Source organism: Capsicum annuum, chromosome 5 (genome assembly GCF_002878395.1).
Source record: "Capsicum annuum cultivar UCD-10X-F1 chromosome 5, UCD10Xv1.1, whole genome shotgun sequence".
NCBI lineage: Eukaryota > Viridiplantae > Streptophyta > Magnoliopsida > Solanales > Solanaceae > Capsicum > Capsicum annuum.
In genome coordinates this window covers 207,248,419-207,267,411 of record NC_061115.1, presented here as the reverse complement: position 1 = coordinate 207,267,411, position 18,993 = coordinate 207,248,419, and the positions used below count along the sequence as shown (strand labels likewise).

At 31.3% G+C, this 18,993-nt stretch overlaps 1 protein-coding gene and 1 long non-coding RNA gene across 2 annotated transcripts; both read right to left on the bottom strand.

Annotated features, from left to right (window-relative positions):
- Positions 1 to 2,195: 2,195 nt before the first annotated feature.
- On the bottom strand, positions 2,196 to 3,353 carry LOC107872083. The gene is made up of 2 exons (XM_016718888.2): positions 3,056 to 3,353; positions 2,196 to 2,647 (listed from the first exon to the last, which is right to left on the bottom strand). Exons 1-2 carry the CDS (start codon positions 3,351 to 3,353, stop codon positions 2,196 to 2,198), a joined length of 750 nt encoding a protein of 249 aa, XP_016574374.2.
- Positions 3,354 to 17,330: 13,977 nt separating this feature from the next.
- LOC124898752 lies at positions 17,331 to 18,482 on the bottom strand. The gene is made up of 2 exons (XR_007055521.1): positions 18,328 to 18,482; positions 17,331 to 17,669 (listed from the first exon to the last, which is right to left on the bottom strand). It is a non-coding gene; the product is annotated as an uncharacterized LOC124898752 (long non-coding RNA).
- Positions 18,483 to 18,993: the final 511 nt, after the last annotated feature.

Below are 18,993 nucleotides of genomic sequence, written 5' to 3'. Positions count from 1 at the left end.
GATAGAATTTCTATTAAATATATGAAATCTAAACGTAGTTCGCATATTTTTAATTTTAATAGGGTATTACCAAATACCGTACCGAATCAAAGTTAAATTTATCGATTATCGAAGCAATGTTTAAAAGTATGATATGTGGTATTTACTCTCAAATAACGGTTACCGAATTACTAAATTTGAACTTTAAAAATACCGAATCGAATACTAAACGCCCGCCTCTATATATTGGCCATGCATATATAGAAAATTATAGCGTGCATACAAGAAAAAGTTACAAATATATATATACATATATATAAGAATCTTGTAAGACAAGATAAAAATTCTTCACTTTGAACTATCTCAACAGACCAATGAAACTCAGAATTTGTGTATATCAAAGTAACAAATATAAAGAGTAAAGAAACATAAATAGTATTGATGCAGAAATAGTAGTGATAATTTATGGGCTAAATAGCTTTAGAGTAGATATTAAATAAATAAAAAATATTAATAAGAACAAATTGTAAAACTATAGTAAAATTTTATCAAAGAATAAATTAAAAGAATAATAATAATAAAAGAAAGATGGCTGAATTTTTTAGACGCCACCTCATTAAATTTTAAACGCCCTTGATAAAAGTCATAATTTGGCCATTGTATTATTGATACAATGATGGTATGTGATATTTAATTTTTGACCCAATTAAAGAATTTTCTTGCAATAGTAGCCTCGTGCCACACACAATACTACTTGGTCTTGTTTTTCTCCTATTGCATTTTTTCCCCTTCTCCTCCTTTTTCCAATTAGTTATGAGCACATACAATTAAATTTAATTTGTTGAGTGTGAAAAAAAAAAATCTATCAATTTATGAAGATTTGAGTTGAATCTGGAATTGTGTTGAGATTTTATATTAAAATATTATATTAAATTTGGAGTTTATTTAGAAATAAAAAAGAAAACGTGTTGGTGAAATTTCTCATAAGCCTTCTGAGGATACGCTAGGAATTGTGAACGACTTAGTTTTAGTATTACTAACACAATTTGTACTAAACTCCTACGGATCCATCAAGACTTATCACAAATCATACAGAGGCGAACTCAGAATTTAAAGATAGGGAGTGCACCATTATTTTTAACATAGTCATGTCGATTATCAACTACGTAATTTGACAAACGAATCTTTTAAACTTAAAAATTATATAAAAAAAAATATGGGCAAAGTATAAACTTCAAAATGATCAAATGATATTAATTTAGTACTAACTATTTTAACCGCATGTGCCTCGCACGTGTAACGTTTAACTATTTAAAATTAAATGATTAATTTTATCTATTGCAATGGTTTTTAATAAAGCATAAAATTTCAAACCATTTTTCAAATCTTTCACGCTTTAATATAATAATGTAAACATAAATATATAAACATATATATTTTACCACCAGAAGTTCAAGTGGTTGATGAATCATCACTTTTGCATTTGTCATATAGTTACTCTTTCCCTTGTTGCCACAAGTTAAGGAGATGCATTAATTTGAACCATATTTGTGTTACGATTATTATTATTTTCTTATATTTAAAATCTTTACTTATTTTCTTGTCTTTATAAAATCATTTATTACATTCTTATTACGTACTTAGAATTTTTAAAAATCAGATACTTTTTAATTTTTTCTTATTCTAACGGTTTTGTATTTATTTTTAGATTTTTAAATCTTCTTAAGAACAAATTTAATTAATTTAGAATTTTTAAACTAATGAAAAAAGTATTAGTTTTTATTAATTTTGATAATTTCTAATAAGGAAAGGTTTTACCATAAATATATTTAATTAATTTTGAACTCTTAAATTAAGAAAAATAGTGAAATTCTGATGACTTCTAATAAAGAAAAGTCTTATCACAAATATATTTAATTAATTTTTAACTCTTAAATATTAGGAAAAATAGTGAAAATACGATTTTGTCTAAAGCAAAGACTTTTAATGAATGACAAAAAGTTCAAACAACATTTATAAGTCACTTCATACTTTTAATATATTATATATTATAGATATAACAAAAGTAGACCATCATTTCATACCAGACATCGACACGTTGTCATATTTTAAAAACGGTCAATGATTGCATTATTGCTTATATTTATAAATATATCCTTCTCAACATAACATACTTAACAATCACTTAAAATGCATCACCAATACTACTATGCAATTCATTCTTGATTTGCTTCATGGATAAAAAAGTTCTCTACAGTTGTAGTAGCGACTGGTAAAATCAATATCAACTTCACAAGAAGGTACACAAAAGAATAAGTCTCCACAAGATTTGTATTAACGAATGCTTCTACCGAATCACCAATTCTTTTCAAATTAGAGAATATAGGATCACCACATCGCATGTGTATAATGAAAGTATCAAGTTGGTAACTAAGCTCTCGAAGCTTTGATTCCCCAAACTCATTAGGATAATGCTTGGCCAATATCATTATTTTTTCCTTATCAAAATTAGCAAAAACATTAGCTGGATTCAAGCTTACCATACCAAGAAGCAAGTTACCACTCACAATATCAAAACGATTGTTAAGCTCTTGAAGTTCCAAGTCAATTGTAGCATAAAAGAGCTCAACACGTAAGTGATCGATGTGAGTAAGTAACACTAGAAGGCCTACGCTTTGACTTTACGGGAAGATAAAAATCATTCTTCTTAGGTCCAAAGATTTTGTGTTTATCATAAAATACACGAACTTCATTCATTAGAGAATCTCATCCATCATCTCTCAACAATTGTAATCTTTTCTTAGTAATGTCAAGAAATATCATGACATTAACAATATCTTGCTCTTTCCTTTGTAACGATGAACTTAGCTCATTGGACATCACCAATATCTTCAACATCAAGTGAAGCAAGAAAGAAAATTCAAATTCATTAATCATAGTAAAAAAACTCTGGCTTGTAATCTATCATTGGGATTCGAGCCTCCACATTTAATCGCATCAAACACATGACTAATAGATGAAAATAAAACAATAAAGTTATCCAATGCTCTAAAATATGAACCCCAACGAGTGTCACCTGGCCTTTGAAGTCCTCGTTCTTGATTTAATCCTTTTTCACTTTGAACTTCACCACTTTCTAGTAGCTGCTCCAATATTTCTACTTGATAGTCCAGAAGTTGATCTCCGCGCTGAAATGATGCTCCTACCACATTCAACACATTAGTAATAATAGCAAAAAAGTCATCTATGAGAAAATATTTTGTGACAGCGGCTACAAGTGTCAATTGTAATTGGTGAGCAAAATAATGAATGCAATATGCCGATAGAGTTTCCTGCAAAATCAAAGCTTTAAGACCATTCATCTCTCCCTGCATGTTACTAGCCCCATCATAGCCTTGACTTAAATAGGGTCTCATAAGCAAAGCACATATTATTTCCTTCAACGTTTTGTCGATGTATCACCAACACGAACAGTAGTAAAAACTCGCTCATTAACTTTGCCTTTTTTGTTAACATACCTCAATGCGAAAATTATTTGTTCATGGTGTGATATGTCCTTGGATTCATCAATTTAAATCTCAAAAAAATCTCCATCCAAGTTATCAATTATAGCTTTCACGGTTTATTGTGCACAAACACTCACAATATCCTTTTGAATTTTTGAAGAAGTCATCATATCATTTTTTGAAACATGTTTTAAAATAACATTGTTTAAATCAGGAAGCATTTTTTCTAGCCATTCCAAAAGGCCTTTATTTTTGGAAAATTTACTTTCATTGTGACCTCGAAAAGACAATTCAAATTCCAAGAGAAACTTTGCCACATTAGTTGAAGCCTCTAAACTAGTACGATGCACACTTCTTATTTTCTCAGATTGCTTGTTCAAAGCAACTTGAATTGATTGAGATTGATTCTCAAAATCTAGCATCTTACTGAAATATCTTCTAAGGGCGCTATTTACTTCACCAACATGTAATTGAAATCACTCCAAACTAAGATTTCAAGACTTAAAGCAGATTTTTGTAAAAAAAATTACCTGCATTGCCCTTTACATAGTCATTTTTGAATAAATAACAACACAAGAAAAACACAACATCTTTCTTCACACTATACTTCATTCATCTAGAATATGAACCCTCATACCATGTCGAATAAAGTCGACATATTTTCGTTCCAATTCTAGTTTGAGAAAATGAAGAAAGAATCGGTTGAAAAGACCCTTATTGAATATAGTGCCTTCTCACTTGATCTCATATTGTAGAGTCGTATTCATGAATTGAGTTTCTTTCTCTAGGATCGGATTTAAGTAAATTCACATTACTCTTCTATTGGACAATGAGAATTTTCTTTAAAACTAGAACTTAATTGAGGAGAATAATATCTATGCATTTCAATTCACAAAAATCAATAACAAATCTCTACAAAACAAAAAAAATCATCAAGAATATAAGTAAAAATATTTATTTATTTATTTTTAATCAAAACCTATAGACTTAAATAAAAGCAAGAAAAAAGAAATAAATAAATTTTACACACTAACTTTCGAGCAACAAATAAATATTAAAAGCATTTAACATTACCCAAACTTGAATTAAAAAAAATGAAAAGAGAAAATAGTAGAGAGAGATGTGTACCTGTTATGGTGCATCAAATGAAGAATTGCTCCTTTCTCTTTATTTGTGTACTTTGACTTTCTAATTTCTAGGGAAATTTGGGAAAACATTTAGGAATTTAGGAGAAAATATGGCATGGGCTTGGAATTAGGGAATGTCCAGTAGATATATTAATTAAGGGTGGGTGGGGCTAGATGAGGACCATGAGGTGGTTGGTGGCATTTAGATGTATAAGAGAGTTGTAAATGGAAAAAAAAGGGACACTCCATCAAGAATCGAACCTGCAACGTCGGGCTATGAATGAAGCTCTTATTTGAATTCCGAATAAGTGCATCCAGGCAAGTTTTATTATTAAGGGTGCACAGTTATATATTAACACTTTAGTTAGATATCTATACATATATATACAATTTTTTAAAAAAATTACTGGATGCATGTGGACCCTCGCGGAACCACATGGGTCCGCCTTTGAAATCAACTCACTCATCAAAACTCCAGTTTGATTATTTATCAAGACAATAGTATACACCCTCTTTACATCTTTATTCGTCCACTATATTAAAAATAAATATCCAACAATATTTATCCAATTTGAAAAATTAATGAATAATTTACTTATTTCTATCCATTTTACCCTTAGCACATTTCTCAAAGCACCAAATTTATTATAATTAAAAGGTAATATGATAAAATTACCTCTCTCATTTATTATTTCTTAATTTTTGTGCTAAATCAATAATGGACAACTATTGATGAACGTATACTGGTGATCAACTGTAAGTTGTGGTATGTCCAACCATTAAAAATTCCTAGTAATTCATCATAATATTTTTGTACTAAGAATTTAGCCATTGATCGACATGACTTCGGATAAAATCGTCCATCAGAAATTTCTAGTGACCCACCAAAATATTTTTGTACTAATTACTTCTTCCGTTTCATTTTATTTGATCTTTTTTCTAAATATGTTTGTTTTAAATTAGTTATTCATTTTCATAAGTCAAGAGTGTTTTATTACTTCTTTCTCATATTACCTTCAACATTATATAACTAAGGAAAGTAATATTAATAATTAAATTTAGAGTTTCAAAACATCATTAATAAAGTTAATTTTGTAAAATACACTTCTAGTTAATATTTTCTTAATGGATATGTCAAGTCAAAAAAGTCCAAATAAAATGAAACAGAGAAGTAATAAACTCCTTGTTATCTGCCTTAAATTTTGGAAAATCTTTTCCTCAAAAATTCTGGTGATCCACTAATGCCCGTTTGAGTTTGCTTTTTCCTAAAAAAAAAAAAAATACTTTTTTCAAAAGAAGGTGTTTGGTAAACTTGTGAAAGTACTTTTAAATAGAAGTTGAAGCAGAAAATTATTTTTTTCATGACAAAAGTATCTCTATCACTTACACAAACAAACACACACACACACACACACATACATACACTATAACGTGAGAATTTTTTACCTATCTCCAATTCAAATTCAAATGCGAATTTCAGCAACCACACATCTTTATATTTTGAAAAGTTGGATGAGACACTGAGAAGTTTATGCAATTTGGTTAGTTGTCTTGTTATATATGGAGTGATGCTAAGAACGATCTGTTAGAATCATTTTTCTCTCAATATTGTCTTCTATTTATTTTCAGTCATTTTTGGCCTTTTTCTTTTAGTGTTTTTCTCATTTTCATGAGTTTTATGCAGAATTTTTCATGTTTCTCTAACTGAAGGAAAAAATGATGAATAATTATGGCTATTAAGAAGAGTATCTAATCGTACGTGCGTCACACATATAACGTTTGATTATTTAAAATTAAATGATTTTATCTATTGCGGAGTTTTTTAGTGAACCTTCACATTTTAATATAATAATATAAACATAAATATATATTTTAGTTTAACTACCAGAAGTTTTAAGTAGTTGATCGATCATCACTTTTGTGTTTGTCATGTAGTACTTCTTTTCCTTATTGCCAGAGTCTAAGAGAGACACATTAATTTGAACAATATTTATGGTACGATTTTTTTCTTAATTTAAAAACTTTCATTGATTTTAAAGTCAAATTTTTACAAAATCATTGATTACATTTTTATTACGTACTTAAAACTTATAAAATTTGGTACTTCTTAAATTTTTCTTGTTTAAACACTTTTATATTTATTTCTACATTTTTCAAATCTTTTTAAAATCAAATTTAGTCAATTTAGAATTCTTAAACTAAAGGAAAAAGTATTAGTTGTCATTAATTCTAATGACTTCTAACAAGGAAATGTTTTGCCCTAAATATATTTAATTAATTTTCAACACTTAAATATTAGAAAAAAACACTAATTCCGATGACTTCTAATAAGGAAAGATTTTACCATAAATATATTTTATTAATTTTTAAATCCTAAATATTTGGAAAAAATAGTGAAAATATGATTTTATCTAAAGCAAAAACTTTTAATGAAGGACAAAAAATTCAAACAACATATATATATATATATATATATATATATATATATATATATATATAATTAGCATCTCTTATAAGTTTGATTAAAATTTTATACTTCAGATTTACATCGTAATTCTTTATTTCATTCTATGATTTATATATTATTATTCTATTTTTTACTCGTTTTCTTTAAATAAAATTGAAAATATCATTGATGATGATGATGAAGAATATATAATTCTTTATTTTTTTATTATTAATGATAAGAAATGAAAGACAAATCACGTTGCAAGATCAATGGTATTGTGACAGCACTTTTAAATTTTTTCTTGAATATTGATCTTGGGAGCATATATACATGTAAGTACCATCTTTTTACCTATATTTGAGCTAAGTTTTAAAAACATTGTGTCTTGATTCATATGTTTTATCTTACTTTGATGTAAATGAGCCAAGGCATATGGAGACATAGAGTGATCATGGAAATCAACCCGACCAAACCTCTGACCCGTACCCAACCCGAAATCAACCGCAGCTTCAACCAAGTACAAACTGACAGTACCAACGTACAAACAACAACTCAATTCCTACGTACAACAATGAAGCAACGACATCAACAATATCAGGAAAACGCAGCATCAGCCATCAACAATCAAACACAGTTCTAAAATTTTCACTTCCCGCTTCTAGAAGAATCTAGAAACTGTCCAGGTGTCTCTTTCAACGGTATTATCCCCTGATTATCTCACCATCGTCCGATTGGTACATACGTGGATGGTTGATATTAATCCCATTTGAATTTTGAAATTTTCCCCTCCAATTTTCCATCCCACATCGCCAAAAACATCAGCAATTCAACTCCAAATTCTTTTGTATAAACTAGTTCGTTGCATTATTCTAAGTGTATGATTTGCTATTTGATTTATTTTTCGCCTAAACAGTAGCTAAAAAAGAGCAACAGAGATTTTTTGTTGAAATTTGATACTTGGGTTCGCCAAGAGGTTAATGTAGTCATCTCACGTTTGTTTCTAAGCTAAGGATTTTCCGAGAATTTGCTTGGCTTATGCAAGGAGGGGATGAAGCGTTCGTCTCGTTGGTATTAAGTTTAGATCTCGTTATTGGTTTTAGCTTAAAGCTTGAAGTAGAATAAACTTATTTTATCTAGCTTAATTCAATTCTAAAAGTAGCTATTATGGTTGTCATTCTTATGGTTATTCCTATTTCGAAACTGATTTGGAAACTTGACTAGCATTCTTTTAGTATTTGTTAGCTTAAATCATTGATTTATCCTTCATTAATCTGATGAAATAATGGTCCATTGCATGTGGAGCTTAGCAAGTTTGTTACTTTAGTGCAAAAGCATATTCTAGATTCCCTGTTACTCATAGCATTACTGGTTTGAGCATCATTATCTACCTATGTTTGCCCAAAATATTCAGGAAGTGTATTTGACTTTCATTCTTAGCAATATCTGCTTAATTCTTCAAAATATGAAGGGTTGTTTTAGTGTCCCTCGTTGTTTCTTATCTCTAATTTTTAAGCAATTGAGAATTTTGATACATGCTTTATGAAAATGGGAGGCAGTATCTTAATGAAATTTATCTGATCATGGTAAAAAGTGAGCTTTTCTCCTTAAAACACATTTCGACTATATGATAACTAAATGTGTGCTTGTTGGATTCATGTTTTAAATACACTTGTTCAGTTGAAATGTACAATTTTCAAGGGTATTTAATTTTGGTTTCTTAACAAACATATCATTTTCGTATTGTATATGTGCTCATTTAAATTCAACATGGAATGCTTCCTCATTATTTCCTTAGTTGATTCTTGTTGGGATTCATATATTAATTTTTATATTTTCTTTGTGGCATGTGACATTGATCTGAGTCCCGTTGGACTCCATACCTCTGCATTTATTCGGGACCAAGTCCCAAGCCTCCGCCAAGTCCCAAAAAATGGACTAAAAATCAAGAAGATCAAGGTTGTATACAAAGATATGTAACAGATATATGCTATACACAGGTCTTGAAAGCTGATATACGAATAAAAAGGATAAAAGATCGGTCTAGGGAAGCTGGTATATGAATTCGCAAGCTGATATACAGTATGTATACAGCCAAAACGTGAACAAAGAGGAGCTGATATACAACTGATATACATTGCTGGAAAATGAGCTAAAAGCTCAAGTTCAAATCTCGACAACTTTCAAAATGGACCAGATAAGAAGCCCAAAATTCTTTTCTTTATTTATTTTGTATAATTCATATTTGATTATTTGTTGTATTAAATTTTTAAATTTGGTTAACCTTAATAAATTCCCCATTCGAACTGTTATTTTTGCTTTATTTTTATATTTTATCTACAATTATCACTTGTCACAAAGCTTAATATTTGAATCAATAAAAAATAAATTTTTGTTATTGCTTCCTCTTTGAACAAAATTCTTAAAAGTAAAAAATGGCATTTATTTCATTGATGTCTTTAGGGCTGGGCATATTTTGATTTAAATCGAAAAATCGAACCAAAATTTAATTTTGGTTCGATTTTTCAATTTTTCGAATTGATTTCGATTTCAAATTTTAGAAATTTGATTAAACGGTTTGGTTTTTGTATTTTCAGAAAAAATCGGATAAATCTAAATTATATAAATAATATTATAATTTATATAAATATATATATATATATAATATTATATATATAAATATACTAAAAATATAATATTATCTGATATAACATATAAATATATAAATTATAATCACTTAGTAATCCTAAATCTTAATATAATGCTTTGCTTTAGACCCAACATTAACGTGAAGATTGCAGTGACGTTCAGCCATCCTCAGTTCGTTTGAAATTTCAACATTGCTAAAGGCAGTTGACAGTCGTTTGCTTAGTTCGTCACTGCCATCGGCAGTCGCTGCCGAGTGCGTCCATTGTCGTCACACCAACTACGACGACTTAGTGAGGTCGATATTTATGGTTATTTCATGCATGTTGAATTACTTATATTTGAGAATGAAAAATAGATTTGGAAAAAAGATTATTTTTCTCGAAAAATCACCAATTTTAAATGCTCACTACTTTAATTTTTAAATCCAAAATAAAAATACGAAGTAACCGAACTGAATTTGTATAAATCGAACCAAACCGAAATATTTTGGTTCGATTATGGTTGTCATTTTTGTCAATTCAAAAATAAAAAAAATGAATCGATATTCAACAATCAAACCGAACAAACCGAATGTCCACCCCTAAATGTCTTAAAGCAGTTTATTTAAGTTAAAGAGAATTCTCCATAATAGGAAAATCAATTTTCTTTATAAAAGTTGCAACTTCTCATAGCAAGTTCAAATTAGTGATTTCTTTATTTCAAAAATAAACGTCTCTAGTGAAATCACTCTCTTTCCGATAAATGAATTGAATTTAGTTTAATCTTCTCATTAGGAGAATTATGCTTAAAATTAAATAAACTATTTTTTCATATCAATAGAATAAATGCCATGTTTGTAAACGGATTTAAGATTTTACAAATTTTACCACATTTTCAAAACTAGCCATTTTTATAAATCAGTCAAATCAAATTTTGATCAACCTTTTTTAACGAACGCTCTTGAGTTCCTTAAAACCTTCTCAAGGCGTTACCTGAATCTTTACCCATTTTCTCTAATTTTAAATATTTATTTCTGCTTTCAAGTCTTTAAAATATTTTTAGTTTTTCTTGATATTTTCTCAAAAAATCAAGTGGCAACTCTGTAATTTCTTAAATTATTTCAAATTTCTTTCTAAAGTTTTGAAATAATTTTAAAGATCAAAAATCGATGTTTTCCAACCCTTTGAAGGCTTAAAGAGATAAAACAGGGAGCTTATCTCATGTAGATGAAGAGAAAAGAGGGTTGGTGAAGGATATTCGTCGGTTGGCTAACGTTGGAGTTCATCTTTTGAATTCGGAGAATGAAGGTGTGATTGTTCAAGAGGTATTAAAGTCATCCCTTAGTGTTGAGGTGAAGGAGAAACATGTTTTGGATCATATTTTGATGCAGATTAAGAATGATGTGGGTCAACAGAAGGTTTTGGCTTTCGAGATTGGTGGTGATAGTATCTTGAGGTACCATAGTAGATTGTGTGTTCCTGATGTTAATGAGCTGCGAGAAAAGATTTTGATAGAGGCTCATGAGTCTAGATATACTATTTATCCGGGTTCGATGAAGATGTACCATCACTTGAAAGAGATTTATTAGTGGAACAACATAAAGAGATATGTGGCTAACATCTTGGCTAAGTGTATGGTGTGTCAGTAGTGAAGGTTGAGCACTTGAGGATGGGTGGCATGCCTCAAGAGATTGAGTTGCCCATGTGGAAATGAGAGATGATCAACATGGATTTTATTACCAGTCTTCCGCAGTTTCGGAGTTAGTATGATTCAATTTGGGTCATCGTGGATAGAATAACTAAGTCTGCTCACTTTTTGCATATAAGGACTACTTACTCTGGAGAGGATTATGCTAAATTGTTTATTTAGGAGATCTTCAAGTTGAATGGTGCTCTAGTTTCCATTATTTCGAATCAAGGTATACAGTTCTCTTATTACTTTTGGGTTTATTTCAGAAAGGCTAGGGCACGTGGGTGAACCTTAGCACCGTATTCCACCCTCAGACGGATGGAAAAGTGGGGAGAGCTATTCAGACTTTAGAATATATGCTAAGGGTATGCATGATTGATTTTGGAGGTAGTTGGGTGGATTATTTGCCTCTCATTGAGTTTGAGTACAATAATAGTTATCACTCTAGTATTAGGATAGCTCCTTTTGAGGCTTTTTATGGTATGAGGTGTAGATCTCCTATTGGGTGGTTTGAGCTTGGTAAGACTAGATTCTTTGATCCGAACTTGGTTCACCAAGCTATGGAGGAAGTGAAGGTGATCAGGGATAGTCTTAGGACTGCTCAGAGTCGCCAAGAGTCATCTGCAGATGAGAGGCGAAGGGGGTTGGCTTTTGAGGTTGGCGATTGGATACTCTTGAAGGTATCTCCTATGAAGGGTGTGATAAGATTTAGAAAGATGGGAAAGCTCAGTCCTCATTATGTGGGTCTATACTTAATTTTGATGAGAGTGGGCAATGTTTCATATTAATTGGATTTGCCTTTGAGTTTGGGTTCCATTCACCCGTTTTCTATGTCGATGTTGAAGTGCATGGGTGATGTTTATTTGGTTGTTCCTATTGAGAGTGTTGGTATTTTGGATTCCTTGATTTATGAGGAAGTTCCTTTTGAGATTTTGGATAGGCAAGTCTGTCATTTAAGGACTAAAGATGTAGCTTCGGTGAAGGTCCTTTTGAGGAACTATAAGGTAGAAGAAACTATTTTGGAAGAATCCATTCTTGTTCTCTAGGTTAAGTAATTGTGCTTAAGGTATGCGTTTTCCTACTCTTTTTGTTTTATGACTTTGTTAATGGCTTTGTGATTGCATTCCTGTCTTACAATCGTGCTAATAGATGCCTTGATTCATCATACGAGGATGAATGATCTTGAGGGAGGGGGGGATGTAATACCCTAGATTTTTTACCTCTAAAATTTCTCTACTTTTGTGCTCACTGACCAGGTAATGACTTACCTAAAAAGTTATGAAGACTCATTACGAGTGGTAGGGCTCAAGTAGTAGGCAAATCAGTGAGAAAAGCCCAAGTTTCTGTTGATGTCATGGTTGGCACCTCACGAGTCATAAGGTGTGGTCATGAGTCGTAAGGAGGGACTCTTGGCCAAACCAATGGAGTAGCTAATGTTTCTGTCCTGAGTACAACTAGGACCCTACGATCCATAAGGCCTGGTCACAAGTCGTAGGGTGTAACTCAAGACCAAACTAGTGAAGGCTGCCCCAAGTCACTTTCGAAACTACGAGTCTAGGCAACGACTCGTACCAAGTCATCACGAGTCGTAACGTGACCCGTAACGACTGATGATCGATTTTCTGCACTTTTAATTGAGGGTGCTTTGGTCAGTTTCCCTTTTCCCCAATCATAATCCATGACATAGAACACCCTAAGTAACCCTATAACCCCTCATTACCCAATCAATTAAACTTCTCTCTTCTATCAAATTCTCAAGTCAAGAATAGAGCTAGGGTTTCAACGATTAATCATCTAGGGCTCAAATTGGTGGTTTGTTTCCATAACTCATGATATGTCAGGCATATATCTCTTTCCCTAAACATTTATTTTCATTATGGCATGCAATGGCTTGATATTTTTATGGTTTTAAATAAAGGGTTAAAGGTTTTTTATGGTAATTGTTTAAATGCTTTTCTTATGGTTATTATGGATTATTCATACTTTGAATGGATAATTTGTGAACTCATTTGGGTGCATGGGTATGGGTAATGGAGTGGAGATCGTGGATTTCCCCAAATAAATGGATTGTTGGTCTTGAAATTGGTAATCACCTAAACCCACTTGCATAATTGGCTTGAAATATAGGTTTTGCCCACTTTTTTAAACTAATGCATTGCATAAAAAGGTTAAAGGACTATAAATGGATTTGAAAGGCCCTAGTGTTCGTGATATGATTTTAAATTTGAGCTTGGGGGTCATGCATTCCCCCAAGTTGGTGGATAATTGGAATGATATGGTAAAATTGACTTGTAAGTTCAATTGGTATGATGATACCAACAATGGATGTCTTAATGAATGGTTGTTGATTAATAGATGGATTATGTGTAAATATTTTAATTGAGCTTAAAGGGGGTTGCGTAGCTTGTCGTGGAAGATGGAGGTTCTGGGGGACCAATATTGGAAACCATGTTTGCCAGAGTGGGATTTTTATGACCATGTGCATAGTTCATACTATTTATACATTTGGGATGACTGGGGTACAATGGACTCCCTGGCCCTTCCTCGGATTTCTTTAGTTCGTGCGGCTAACACGCACCGAGGCCCTTTCGGTGGGAAAAGTCGAACCCACATAATCCGTGGATATTTTTAGGACGGTTAGAGCTACAAAGTCCAGGTTAATGTTCTTAAAGTTCATGTTTAAACTCTATTCCTAACCCCAACATTATGTAGATATGTATATTTACTTGTATGTGAATATGAACATTGAGTTTTGATTGTAATTGAAATGACATTACTTTATCCCTTAGCGCTTATCCCGCTAACTGTCTTAGGATGCTATATTGTTTCATAATGTAGAGTCCGAAGACACTTCTTTTACTCCTGTGCAGCATTAGGTGATTCGATTGGTCTGCAGTGAAATGGTGAGCTTTGATCCTTTGAAAAACTTGGTCATTCCATCGGTTTCGTTTCATATTTAAAATTGAAGAGTTCATATTAATATTATCATTGTCATTGTCACTGTCATATTCTGGGCATGTCCCGACTTAGGTTGGTGTTTATTTTTTTAGAGGCTTTTGTGGATAAAGTATGGGTGGATTGTGTTATGGATTCTTAGATACCTCTTGGTATTCGTTTATCTACCTTGTTAAATGTTCGAAAATCAGTTCTATCTTGTTATATGTTCGGAACTCATTTGTATCTTGTTATATGTTCGGAACTCATTTGCTGCTAGTTATATTGTGTTCGGGTTGGCTAGGCTAACGGGGGTAGTCTCCGGTCCTTGACAGACTTGAGATACCCATCACGACTAGGCTCTGGATTGGGTCGTAATAGGTTTGCACCATAACCCCAAGGTGCATCGCGATCCTTAGGGTGCGCGCTGAGCTCTATGCCACGACCCTTGGAGTTGGCGTTAAGGTGTGCGCCGTGATGCCTAGTCCAAGATGAATGTTCCTTTTAAATTAAGTCTAGGAGCTTGGGGGTAATCTTACAAGGCAATTATAAACACCCCAAGCTCAGTTTTGAATGTTAATTACGTATTATTGGAGCAGAGAAGTGGAGGCTAAACATTTCTATTAGGGTTCATCTTGTAATCTAAAAAAATCTTGGATTTTGGTATGAATAATTTGATTTATTTGATGTTATTTCTAATCATGAGTGGCTAAGCTTTTTAGCTAGTATTATAGGAATCTTGTCATCAACAATCTAAACTAAGGGTTTTTGAGTTTATATTACAATTGTTTTTATATCTTTTTCTCTTCATTTTTAATGAATTCTCATGATTGTAAATTTGAGAGCGTGCCTTAGAACACAACTTGCTTGAACAAAGATGTTGTTGTTTGAAAAAGAGATTAGTGACAAGGAGTTAGAATTTTCAATCTCTAATTTGTGAATTAATGCCTTAACCGGATTAATGTCTTTGAGAATACGTATAATTATCTTTACCACTTAAAGTTTGAGAAAATTAAAGTGGGTCTTTCCTTGAAGGTTGATAAACACTTGAATTGACTTTTAAATACGTTCCTCAATAAGTATAATCCATATATGAACTCATTTAACCCATAGTTGAAAAGAATTAAAATAACAAGGTGAACATAATCCTAGTTTACTATTTCTCTGTGTTCAAACATTACAAGAATTTCTCATTGTTTTCAAACTGAAATCACTAAATCATCATTTGAATCAAACCCCTTTTTTTTTTTGGAAACATATGATGGAAAGTCAAGTAATCTACATTAAACTTAAATTAACACTCTATTCCCTGTGGGATTTGACCCCAACCTTCGTTGGGTTATATATTTGACGTGACCGCTTACACTTCTGTAAAAGAAGTTGTAGTTAGGGCATATCAAATATTTAATTTCAAATAAATAATTCATGAAAACGACATATTTGTTACCATTTGGTAAAAAAAAATTTCATATGTAGTGATTTAATTTATGGAATAATTTTAGATTCATTTTTATTTTGATGTTTTTAAGTAAATTTAAATTATTTAAGAAATATATTATTATTTAATATTTCTTAACGTATCTATGTATATAAATATTGATTGAAAACTTTATAGTAAGTATTTTTTAATTAGATAAAAAATATAATTTTAATTAAAATTATTATAATAGATATTTAAAATAAAATTTCTCTACAAAATTATTTTAGCAGTACAGATCTATTGATACATGTCTTTTTTTGGTCGCTTATCTCTCAAAAGCACTTGCTGAAATAGATTATCCAAACACAATCTGTTTATCAAAAACACTTTTCAAATGAATTTATCAAACACAAATTATTTTTTCTCAACAACACTTTTTTGAAAAACTATTTCATAAAAGTGTTATTTAAATAAGCAGTTTTCCAACAACAATCTCGAACGGGGTCTAAGACATTTTGTTAATCTTCTGGTGATGAGAGTTTTGGTGAACTCATTCAATAAATAATTTTTGGTGATCCAATATTTACCGTGAATTTATATAATTAAATTTGTAGATGAGTCAAAAATATGTGTTATGATTTAAGCTTATCTTAAGACTAATTTATTAGTAGTTTGGTCACTAGGTGATAAAGGAAATCAATAAAATGTAAGATAAACGAAATAAGCAAATTAAAGCAAACAAATTATAGACAAGTCTTATGCGGGGGTAAGTGCGTTCTAGATCTAATCCGAACTGTCGACAAAGTAAGATTATCACCAGCTAGACAAACAACAAAGAACAAGATAAATGCTTGGACGCCAAATAAAACTATTATATTGAGCAAAAGAGTGAATGTTTAAATTCCTTTTCAAGTAAGGGGGCAGCTATATAGGTTACAACATCAGATTTTGACCAATTAGATTTTAACAATAGAGTCCTAAAGGACTAATACCTATGCTGACACGCCATGTGTTTGCTCCGTTAATGAGACAACTATTAACCCTGCAATGCTTAACTCCGTACGAGTTCGTCCACGCACCTGAGCAGACACATTTTTTCCCTATTTGTCCTCTATGTCACCAGGGTAGTGAACAATCGAGTCCTTCTCCTTCACGAGAAAGCGCTTCCTTTGTCATTAACTCGAGAGAGGCTTCTCGTAGTATCTGCCCTCGTTTGTTGTGCCGAATCTTCAAGCAGTCTTTCTTGATCATGTGATGTATCCTTACATAGATTTTACCCTATACATCGACCAAGATATTTGTACTCAGGGGCGGATCTAAGGTCAATTTTAGGATGCTTCGATATCCATTAAATTTAATGCAGATTAGATATAATTATATAAAAAATGTATAAAAATTGATAAGACTTAAAAAAACACCCATTAAACCAAGAATAAATGGGTGCTTTAATTTCTAGATGAAATTTTAAAACTTAGGAGCTCTAAAGCTTAGAACATTAATATGCGTATTCAAATCTCCCGGACACTCACAATTTCTAAATCCTGGGTCTGCTCCTGTTTGCACTAAATCTTAGCGATCCACCATGAGCTCTGATAAGCCTATTCGTCAAGTCATTCTATATTCTGTATGTCGCGAGGTTCAAAGTACGAATATAAAACTAATTACCAACTACTAATCTTTTTATGTTCATTCGGATACAAATTTCAAATTTTCACACATTTAAAGATAACATAGAAAAAGCATAAGTTGTAATATAATATCAACATTACAACAATTAGTTGAATGCTAGAAACTTTAAAGGTTGCAACATATATTTAAAGTCACTAAAAATAGCCAATTGCAGGTGACTTGCCTCCACATAACCAGATACCATCTTCCATCACTTCAGTCCTCGAAACACTTCTCCGGTCATCCATGGCGCGTGATGAGCAATTCTGTTGCTAAACAATAAAAAATTGTCACCAATTTCGCAATAAATTAGCTACCAAAATTCTATTTAGAGACAAATCCATAACTAGTTTCTAATTTTTTTTTTTCAATTTACTTGTTTTTAGTAGTGTATTGTGGTGTGCTAAGAACTAGTACTCTCTAGCTAAGTGGTGCCAAAGCACCCATATATGTTGGACTATATAAGTATGTGTATTTGAATCAACCTCCATGGTTATAGTACTCATCAGTGGCGGAGGAGGGCTTTTCACTGGGCGAGGGTTCAATATTTTTAAAATATACAAACATAGGAATTAATTTTATATATATTGTTTCGATAATAAGTTTGGATAAACTCATAAACCTTTTTTCACCTCTTATAAGCTTATGAAGTCTATTAACAAGAAGAGAATCATGTCCAGTAGTATGAGCATTTCAATTTAAAACGGAGAAGTGTCAGAGCAACATCATGAAATTTATCAACAAAGGTTGTAGTGGATGAATAAGTTCTCTTCACCCTTAATCAAAGATTCGGAGTCCAAATCTCGGATATGGAAAAAATTCTTCCTGTTGGAAGCACTTTTCTCTTTAATTGATGGACTAGTCCTTAGAGAATATGAATTTATATCGGACAAATTCTCAATATAAATATCGAACAACAAAATAATGTACCTTCAAGTTCATTGCCATCCATGTGAGTCTTCACAAAGTACTCCCTACAACATAAAAAATATTAGTACCAAGAAACAAAACATATAGTATGATCTATGCATTTTATCAAGACTATGTAGGGGAGATATAAAGTTTGCCTATTGCTTAGCTCTTAATTAAGGTGTTCGAATATGGGGTACACATTATTAACTAGTTTGCTCTTATATTCTACTTGGTTAACACATGGAAGTCTCAATAATGTAAGTAATAAGTGACTTTTAGACAAAAAGCCCCAAAGTTGATGACTCAAAAATATTGGATATTGTACGGACATATATCAAATTGACACGTCAATGGATTATAGAGGAGGTGTGGGAGGATAATATAATGAAACTGAAAGAATATGAATTTTCAATGAACGTTATGTTGAAATGGCTCATCATTAATTATAGAAAATTTCGACAAAGAAAACAATACTAGAAAATTTAGATTAGAGAGAAAAGATCGTTAATGTGAGCAACAATCCGGAGAGGATCTAGCCCTTAAGGTATTGATTCACGAAAATCAAGATTTTTATTCATATTATGTATTTGTACTAAGAAAATTAACAAAATATTTACCAATAGTTTATAGTGAATTTATTTATTATTTTATATTAACTTAAAATCATTAATACAAACTCATTAA